The 9,011-nt window shown below is 53.3% G+C and overlaps 5 protein-coding genes across 5 annotated transcripts in view; 1 reads left to right on the forward strand and 4 right to left on the reverse strand.

The window, feature by feature from the left end:
• PHACADRAFT_210407 (uncharacterized protein) overlaps window positions 1–610 on the reverse strand; it is a 3,446-nt gene extending 2,836 nt beyond the window's left edge. The window contains exons 1-2 of the mRNA XM_007397234.1: window positions 602–610; window positions 215–538 (exon numbers count right to left, since the gene is read on the reverse strand). The gene's annotated coding sequence lies outside the window, so the exon portion shown is untranslated. The remainder of the gene's footprint in view (window positions 1–214; window positions 539–601) is intronic.
• Window positions 611–1,050: 440 nt separating this feature from the next.
• On the reverse strand, window positions 1,051–3,150 carry PHACADRAFT_197041 (uncharacterized protein; the record flags this gene model as incomplete). Its single annotated transcript, XM_007397235.1, has 13 exons — window positions 1,051–1,198; window positions 1,268–1,384; window positions 1,444–1,525; window positions 1,579–1,601; window positions 1,655–1,821; window positions 1,872–1,885; window positions 1,940–2,060; window positions 2,110–2,171; window positions 2,225–2,278; window positions 2,333–2,475; window positions 2,531–2,719; window positions 2,785–2,914; window positions 2,967–3,150. 13 exons carry the CDS (start codon window positions 3,148–3,150, stop codon window positions 1,051–1,053), a joined length of 1,434 nt encoding a protein of 477 aa, XP_007397297.1.
• Window positions 3,151–3,305: 155 nt separating this feature from the next.
• On the reverse strand, window positions 3,306–4,999 carry PHACADRAFT_258586 (uncharacterized protein). Its single transcript, XM_007397236.1, has 6 exons — window positions 4,680–4,999; window positions 4,463–4,614; window positions 4,128–4,407; window positions 3,658–4,073; window positions 3,451–3,607; window positions 3,306–3,401 (listed from the first exon to the last, which is right to left on the reverse strand). The coding sequence occupies exons 1-4, from the start codon at window positions 4,937–4,939 to the stop codon at window positions 3,698–3,700; spliced, it is 1,068 nt and encodes a 355-aa protein (XP_007397298.1). The 5' UTR covers window positions 4,940–4,999; the 3' UTR covers window positions 3,306–3,401; window positions 3,451–3,607; window positions 3,658–3,697.
• A 158-nt stretch (window positions 5,000–5,157) lies between these two features.
• On the forward strand, window positions 5,158–5,814 carry PHACADRAFT_197043 (uncharacterized protein; the record flags this gene model as incomplete). Its single annotated transcript, XM_007397237.1, has 4 exons — window positions 5,158–5,164; window positions 5,225–5,302; window positions 5,360–5,526; window positions 5,584–5,814. 4 exons carry the CDS (start codon window positions 5,158–5,160, stop codon window positions 5,812–5,814), a joined length of 483 nt encoding a protein of 160 aa, XP_007397299.1.
• A 1,115-nt stretch (window positions 5,815–6,929) lies between these two features.
• On the reverse strand, window positions 6,930–8,357 carry PHACADRAFT_185522 (uncharacterized protein; the record flags this gene model as incomplete). Its single annotated transcript, XM_007397238.1, has 4 exons — window positions 6,930–7,057; window positions 7,109–7,337; window positions 7,393–7,980; window positions 8,100–8,357. 4 exons carry the CDS (start codon window positions 8,355–8,357, stop codon window positions 6,930–6,932), a joined length of 1,203 nt encoding a protein of 400 aa, XP_007397300.1.
• Window positions 8,358–9,011: the final 654 nt, after the last annotated feature.

Genomic DNA, 9,011 nt, shown 5'->3' on the forward strand with positions numbered 1-9,011 from the left:
AGCTGCATAGACCTACGGGGTGTGTCGTGGATAGGGAAGGCTCGAAGACTGCCGACTAAAGGATCTGCAGGCGGACTGGAGGAAACGGGGCAGGTCGCGTGTACTTATTCCAGAGTGCTCTGCAAATGATAATCGCCAGGAAGGGTATAATTACGGCTAAAGTATGTGACATCACCGCAAGACCGTGGGTAGAGAAGAGGAACGTATCACGTACATCATATTGTGGGCCCGCTATATAAGGCTCCCACTGCGGTTGCTAGTCCAGGCTTAGTGCATGCAAGGCTCGATAGTGGCGGGAACTCCGACCCGTCCTATCAATGAAGTAATACATAGCGGCGGGAAAGGCAGGACCCTAGCTACTTCTCCTGAACCAAATACGGAATTTGCACGATCGACACCTGTGTAGCCAGTGACGGTGACCCAACATGAGCACGTATGACGGCCAAGATTGCGTGACTTGAGGCAAATATATTTCGTAAGGAGTCGAGCCGGGGCTTGCCAGGACATGGTATTCTTGTAATACGACATCTTGAGCTCGCTGGTGCGTTAGAACTTTGTGTGAGTGCGACACCTCTCGTGAAGATTGGTGCGATAAACTCACCATAAGCGGCTGTCAGGCACTTAATCTGCAAAGTGGAATTATCCCCACGAAGCGACATCAGCGCATGACACCTGACACGTATACATACTATCGGTGTCGAGACCACGGCAGTAAAGATCACGCCTGATTGCAATTCTCAGGCAGGTGAGAATGGCACAAACTTTATTTAGAGACGCCGCTCTTCCTACTGTCCGCGGCACGATTTCTCGCCCTGTTCGCATAAAGCGAAGCAAGACCTGTTTAAAATGTAAAGTCCTTGGCGCCGCGATGACTGTAAGAATGGAGCGTAGACAACATTATGACTGCACGAGTTTGTATCTCTTCACACGTGCAACTCTTGGATCAGCCGCTCTGCATTCTGAGAGCGAGGGCGAATGCTGCACTTGAAAGGTTCTGGATGGCTGTATTGATGGACTTGGTCACTAGCTGCATGAAGTGAACTCCTTTGCTCACCAGGTCATTCCCGTGCTAAACTTGATATCCGGGGGGATCTCGTTACCACGACTGTCCTTTGCCAGCGCGATGTCGAAGGCAGAGAGAATAGACACGATGACGATCCACACGTTTGCGTCAGCTAGGTGACGTCCGGGGCATATCCTAGAAGGTCCGTTATGAGTGAATAAGCAAATGAGACAAAGAAGCCAGCACGACCCCGCCGTATCTTACCTGCGCCCGAAACCGAAGACAGAGTTCACTGGAAGGGGCTCGCCGTTCTCGGAGAGGAAGCGCTCAGGATAAAAAGTCGATGCATTCTTGTAGGCCATCTCGTCCGTCGCGATAGCTCTGTACGTAATTGTATAGGGTTAGGGGTATAAGAGTCAGATACTGGAAAAAGGACTTACGTAGCATTGGAGATGATCGTGGCGCCTTTTGGAATGTACATGCCATTGTAAACGTCATCGGCCGTGGATGCATGAGGTATACCTAGTCAAGTCAGCACGGAATAAAAGTCGCATGATCAGAAAAGTAAAACGAACCTAGAGGCACTGTTGGGCACCATCTATGAATCGTTTTCATTCGGTGTCTAGTCCATGCTAAGGGAGATGATCGTACCTTGTCACCTCGTGCATAACGCAATCCACATAAGGCAAAGATTCACGATCTGGCCAGTCCGGTAAGCGTCCAGATCCTACGACCTTGTCTATCTCGGCCTGCGCCTTGCGCTGCGCATCAGGATGCATAAGCATGACCGCGATGAAGTTGCGGATTGTCGACCACGTCTGCTAGCCATCAGACCAGAGTATACGGACATAATTCCCGTCGCACGCACCGTCTCTGCCCCAGCTGTCGAAGGATGAGAAGCTGATAAACAAGATACCGTCCAACGCAGTAACGTACCTCCGTACATATGAGCAGCGGATACATTCCGAAGATTCAGTTCTTCGTCATTCATTTTACCCTCACGTTCTAGTTCTTCCAGCTGCATGGACAAAAAGCTCGGCTGAGCCGTTCCTGCTGCCTACGAGACATGATACAACAGGCAACAGAAGAGGAAATACATCGCTCACCATCTCGCGTCGAATCTCGTCCATTGGCAGAGTACGCGTCTTTCTGATAGTATTTCTGGCACCTGAAGGTAAACTTAGCAAGCAGGGTATTTTGGAGGCGTATAACCGGACAAACGTTGGGCGAAACGTTTGAAGCCTGCACCAGGGAACCAAGCGGGTATGTGTCGCACTAGAATCTGTGGTCAGGGGTGAACAGCTGGCTTGCGAGGCGTATCACACTTACATGCTGGGAAGAAGTCTACCAAGGGGAAATCTCCGGCTTCTGTAAGGATATCATTGATTTCTCCAGCAATACCGATATAGGGATCATCGTCAGAGACGACCCTGTGGCCATAAGCGATCTCCATGATGACTGCCGTGGAGAAGCTGACAAACGCGATGCATGAATACAATGCTACATGATCCCGACGCATAGGCGTACCGCCCAGTATGCTCCGTATGGCGTTCTGGATCCCGTAGCAGATTCTTCAGCAGCACATGGGTCTGGTAAAGCTGTATAGGTCGGAAGAGCAAACAGCCCTGACGAGTGAATGCCTGCTGGAAGATCTTGCGCTGATTGTGAAAGTCTTCGCCGTAAGGCTGAAAAGACATCATATCGTCCCAGCCGATTCTGGATAAGCGCAAGCTCAGCACGTGCTGAGCTTTATAGTCCAGACATATCGCAGATGTACGTACAAATTGTGCATCGGGAAGTGAGGGCGACTGCTGTAGATGGCACTCCTCTTCTCGAGGAGATCCGTTGCAGCGACTTGACTGCTGAGGACCACGAACTGCTTCCCCAGGATGTTGAAGTACATCACGTCCCCTGGAGCACTTTTAGTGAGTCAAGGCTGAGTGAAGACAGAGCCGCGACTTACCGTATTGTTTGGCCAGCTTCATCAGGCCAAGCTGTGGATTGTCTCGAGGAAAGACGCGAGCGTGGCCAATAAGCGGGTCGGCAGGGAGGCCTGGAGGAAGAGGGGCCGGCCTGGTACTCCTGTTCCACAAAATTTTGATTACAGGAAAAAGCAGGCAGAATAAGATGGCAAGAGTGTAGGACATGGCTGTCAGGGGACAGCAGGAATGGGGTTGAACTCCCAAACCAGCCTGAATCATACCCTAATATACTAACTCGCACCGCATTAGAAGGTTTAGCAGTTTGTTCTCTGATGCCCGTCATAGAAGGGGAAGACACCCCCAAACCCGCACGAAGCGATGTTGCGAGGGTCCTAACGGTGTTTACTGTCCGAGCGCTGTGCCGCTGTAGAGTATCTCACAGCACCGTATACTGTGTGCGAAGCACGGGCGCGAGTCTAAGCTTGATCAGGACATGCAAATCACCGCGCGACAGCAAGGGCTTACAACGGCTCCAGGATGCAATGAGGCTGATGCGCCCGCGCCATAAGGGTCTTCAGCCAGCGCCACATGCTGTTGATGTTTCAGTTAAGGTAAACCAGCGAGTGCTGAGCGCTGAGCGACGGCGACGGTCATGCGTGGATACCATGACGTACAGACACGCCTAGAAGATGAAGTGAAAAACCCGCGGGCGGGAATGTATTTTAAAGATACCAGAAAAAGGCCCAACTCGCTACCATCCACGCAACCAGTGCTATGTCGTCTTTTTCTTTTTCTTCTTTTTCTTCTCCGCCTGCTCTTCGTCCTCTGCGTCTTGTGCAGACTCCTTGTTTTCCTTCCGCTTGCGCTTCTTCTCGCTCTTCGCCCGCTCTTCCGCCTTTTGTGCCGTTTCGCGAGCTGCTGCTTCGTCGCCCAGCCGACCCAGGGCCTGGAAGGTGTCCTCTTCGTCGCTGTCTGCCTCTTCTTCCACGACCTCGGGAACCTCGACTGGCGGCCTGCGTTCTCGCACTTTCCGCTGAGTAGAATTCGAAGCAGTGGTGTACACAGAATGATCTGGTACGTGGTCGGGAGAGAAAGGATCAGATTGTATGGACCCAACGAGAGAGAGCATCCGGTTCGCGATCGTAAGACTGTAGGGAAAGCTCATGAGCAGAAACACGACGGCGATCTAAGCCATGACACACCCAGTCACAGTGAACTCCAGGTGTCCATTCTTGCCTCCAAGCTTGTCGCCCGTCAGCTTATGTACCCACCGCCCACTGCTCTCCGTCGTTTCCTCGAGTATCTCCGCATCTTCAGGGCTCTCGGAGGTCTGCTCCGCGCCAAACTCGGGGTCATCCTCTGCAGGACCATACTCGAATTCCCAGTTGTCAGTCGGTATGTGGTGCCGTGGTATTGAGACGTTGAATGTCCGGTGGACGAGGAGAGAGACGTGGTCTGGCGAGTAGAGGTTGACTTTGCCCACTGTACGCCGCGTTAAATATCATGTCTGATGCAAACGAGAATGCTTTGGACGGACCTAATTTTTGGCCCACATACGGACTCCATACGATCGCTTCAAAGCTGACATTGCAATTCGCGAACGGGCAGTCGGCCTTAATGGCCGCTTTCGAGTCAAGGAACCGGAGATTGTGGTGCGCAAGCACAACACCTTGCAGCGCAGGAATATATCTTCACACGGAACAAGCTGTTTCATTATTATTGTCTGCATGGGGCATATACATAGGCCCTCGTACCTCATCAGCATTGAGTCTAGCATCTCCTCTGCACCTGCTCGCAAGTTGTTCGCGAAAACAGGAGCTATTGAGAGCAGAAGTGATGCCTCGACAACTCGGAACTGAGAGTCCAGCACCTCCTTGCCCTTCCGCTTCTCCTTGTCTTTTGTCTTGTCCTTCTTTACCTTCTCCGTTTTTGAGCGTTTAGAAGACGACTCGTCCGCCATCGCTGCTGCGGCAGGCTTGCGCTTTTTTGTCTTGTGCTCTGATATTTGCGACATAGCAATATTATTCAAACAAGCAGAGCACAAGAAAATCAAGAAGCGGTGGAGGAGCACAAGCTGAATGCGGTGGGGGTCGAAAGTTGCGAGCCGAAATTTTGGTTTTGGACCGCGCGCGGGCGCATCAACTCTTGTCCGCTGCGTGCCGCGGGAACTCTCACATTCTTCCGACCTCCAGCTACTTACTCTGTCCATCCACACATCTCTTAGTCACATCCATGGTGCGTTCCGCGTTTATACAAATATTATGCCGTGGTACTGACTGCAAATAGTCTTCACCAAAAGTAATCGTACAAATTGCCATTGCTGGCGCACAAATACTGGGCAAGGCGTTCCTTGCGGCCGGAAGGCAGGCTGCCGCAAGTGCGTGTTTTACGCACTGTTCTGGTGGCTTCAGCTAACCAATCCTACTCTGTGTAGATGCAAAATACAGGCCAGAAGCTATCAGCGGCGACGTAGCAGGCATGCGGAACGCGACCTCAGGCTCATTCACCGACCGTCTGACGCGGGAGCATCTGATGACTTTGGACGAGGCTCGTCTCATTTTGAATGCGAAGAAAGAGGACCCTATGGAGACAGTACTACAGGTGCGCCCGTTCTCCTCTCTTTCTGCGCACATACGTACTAACACGCTGCCCCGCCAGCATTGCGAACACCTCTTCAAAGCGAACTCGCCACCTGCGGCGCCGCCAAAACCGCAGCCGGGCAAGAAGTCGACTTCACAGTACTGGTCACACTACCTCCAGTCCAAAATCGTACGTGCGCGTGAGCGGATAGAAGCGGAGACCAAGGCTGCGGAGGCTGAACACAGCGCACCAATACAAAACGCGGACGCGCCCCCGCCACCACCGCCATCGCAAAACCAGGGGTCGTGATACGGCGGAATACCTGGACTGCTTTCTTTGGTGATGTACTAGAACCGCTTTGCTTTGCTTTTCCCGCCACAAGTAATTGTATCCCCCATTCATCGGATAATTGCATACCTGACATTTGCGCACGTTCTGCCGAATACACAAGCTACCCTTCGAGACGAATACTGGGCGTGTCTGTCGAATGTGACGAGAGCATCCCCTGAGCACGACGGCGATGATGCTTCAGCTCCCGTTCAGGTGTTCCCCACGGAGTCCGCCGATGAACCCTGCCGTGTTTTGTGGCGGCCTTTCACGCCCTGCGCATCGAAGATCCACGTCCGGACAACCCCCCCAATACCATTGGCCATCTGCAATAGAAACCCTTGGGGAGCCATTACTCACGGGCGACACAGTCACCGTCCGAGAGCTCGCGTTCGTGAATGCTCTGCCCATGCACGCAACTACAAGCTCCTGCTGCAGGCCTTCATCCTCCTTGTTCTGGGCATCACGTTCGGTTTGTTCGGTGGTGCCGAGATTAATGGTGATATCGTCGACAGTGTACTCTGCCGGTAGGGATAACATGGCTTTATTTTGGCAAGCCGACTGAGAAACCGAAATATTCAGCTTGTATGACTTGAGCCCAATTCAACGGTGTACCCTGCAAGGTGAAGCACAGGATCGCCTTGAAAGTCTCATGCTCTCGGCCGTCTGGTATCTTATTTTTACAGCAATGCATTGGCAAGAGGCATCAACCTCCTCAAGTGACTGCAGTACCAATTTGACGCCATGCGGATGTCACGTACAGCTTGTTTTCCACATATCGGAACAGGTCAACGCGAGCCAGAGCCAGACTCACGACTAAATCTGCTCCGTCTACTAGCCAGCTCGCCAAGCAAGAAGTTATGTTCAACGAACTTGAAAGAAGACGTCCCATACAGGCCAACATCTGTGCGTATAGTGAGACTGGCCCTCTCTGAGATGATGAGGATCATAACTCGCAAAAGCAGCAATATCCTATCTGGAATCGACAGCCATCCCGGAGGGACTAATCCCTAAGAACCGCATAAATTTTAGCCCATCTAGGATATCAGCGCCTTCTCCTGCGAACAGATGCGCCCGACCTTGGCAAGCTTTAGATCCTAAAGTGTGCGAGTGTCGGACGTTACTGACTCGCCCATGCGGGAGGAACTACCAGCCTGCGTCGATGATGAAGGGACACGAGACGGCTCTGCGGCGACAAGCGAGAACGCCACGGTTTTGGGGCGCTCTGCACACATTCGTTAGCGCGATGACCTCGAGAAATAGTAGTGGCACACACTGTTTCCGTCTGTCCTCTGAGGGCTCGGAGAGCCGCGTTTCCTGACTCGCGTGCGCTTTGACGCTGCCGGCCCTTCTTCGTCGTCGACAGCCTGGACCGGCACATAGTCTGTGGTTTTGTTCTTCTCGCTTCCTTGGCAGCCCTTTTTGTTCACGGCGCAGGCAGTGCACTTTGAGCCACCAATGTGGAAAACACACTCCTTGCGGCCCGAGCTAATACAATATGTGCACTAGTCCAAGGGATGCCAGTGAATTTAGGTTGACATGCATGGCAACGGCACGTACCGTAGTGTCGCCTGTAAGACGGATGTCGTCTTCGCGTTCTCTCGCAAACTCGGCCATACGTTCCGCTTCTACGAGCTTACGGTGAGCAGTGATCTCGATATTGTGTGCAACGCCGCGTCCTCTACCACGCCCTCTACCACGCCCTCGACCGCGTCCTCGGCCCCGACCTTGACCTGCTACAGCCACCGAGCACACAGCAGAAGGTATGTCCTCCAGGTCAAGATCACGCTCTAATACCTGACTCGGGTTTCCACCGCGGGAGGTCGATGGTACTGCGGGAAGCGGTGGTGCTTCCTGTGCCTCCATTTCTTCCACGTCCTGTGGCGGTGATCTGTTTGCGTTTGCCACCTCCCCATCATGCGACGCGTGCGCCCCATCTCCCTCATCGGATACCCGCGGCTCTTCCCCTAGCACCACATTGTAAAGTTCATCATTATCCACCCCGAAGCCACGCAACTCAAGGGTCAGCGTGATCAGCCGCTGCGTGTCGTCTTCGAATTCGCCTGCGAGAGTACGTTCGCACAGCGAGTGTGCGGCGTCAAGTGTGAGCTTGCGTGTGAGGTCGCGCAATTGGTGCGTCATGAATCCCTGTGAATGCGCCGCTCGTCAGCCAGGTTAACGCAGTATGTCACCACTCTTCTCACTCTCCAGCGTATCCTATCACTGCCTGTCAGCTGAGGAAGCACAGAACTCCCAAGTCTACGCACCAAGTGGCCCCGTAGTTCGCGCATCCATTTTGCTTGCGCTTCAACCGCCCTTGCCGGCACATTAGGCATCTCTGCAATGAGCTGCGACACATGCTTCCAGGCAGCCACACGGAGCTTCTGCCGTTCCTGTGCAGCAGCCTCTTCTGAGCTGCGTTGTTGCTCCTGCTCTTCAGACAGTATCAAGGCGTAGAGGCGGGCCCTGGATGCGCCGCTTGTACTGCGGGAGCCCTTGTGTTCAGCCTTTCTGGAGGTGCTCATCGGAACTGGCCCTAATACGAGTGGACTAGGGAACTTTCAAGAAGGCATAGAGGACCGCCCTTAGACGTCTAAACACTTGTTCGGTGACTCGGCGCGCGGACTATTAGACGCCAAAATCCGGCGGGGCTCGGGATTTTGTAATTAGCGCTGCTGGGTACGCGCTATATCACCGTGACTCCAGCGGACACACCACGTGTTCGGTGATGGCGAGCTCAGCGCTCGCCCGAGGTGCGATTCCCGTCCCAAGGAGAAGATACATAAGTGAGAAATATTTGGGACAGCCAAACCTGCCATGGACTGCTGTACATAGCGCTGTAATGCCATTTATCCACATCGTCGTTAGCACTACAGTGCTTTTGCAGGCGAGATTACAACATAAAACAACATTGCAATTCATGCACCAGGTCTCAAAGCATATCGTGCGCAAGCTTGCGCCGCCCACCGCCAACCTCCGGTTGGCTGGGTGGGCAGCGCACCTGCGCACGCGGCGCGGCAAAGCAGGGCGCCAAATGGCGCGCGTCTATTAGGCTCCTGTCCAACCTCCTATCCTGCCACCTCGAATCCAAGATACCGATTCCAGGGGGAATCGCAAAGCACCTAAGTAGTAAGATCCCCTCTGTTCTTCCGCTCTCCTCCTTCTCCTCGGCGCTGCGT

The sequence above is a fragment of the Phanerochaete carnosa genome (assembly GCF_000300595.1).
Source record: "Phanerochaete carnosa HHB-10118-sp unplaced genomic scaffold PHACAscaffold_6, whole genome shotgun sequence".
Taxonomy (NCBI): Eukaryota; Fungi; Basidiomycota; class Agaricomycetes; order Polyporales; family Phanerochaetaceae; genus Phanerochaete; species Phanerochaete carnosa.

Coding starts and splice junctions, on each gene's coding strand:
- PHACADRAFT_258586 (XM_007397236.1), bottom strand. CDS start 4,939: ATGTCGCAAATATCAGAGCACAAGACAAAAAAGCGCAAGCCTGCCGCA. Junction 4,408..4,462: donor GTATGTGGGCCAAAAATTAG/GTCCGTCCAAAG, acceptor CGCGGCGTACAG/TGGGCAAAGTCAACCTCTAC. Junction 4,074..4,127: donor CTGGAGTTCACTGTGACTGG/GTGTGTCATGGC, acceptor CTTTCCCTACAG/TCTTACGATCGCGAACCGGA.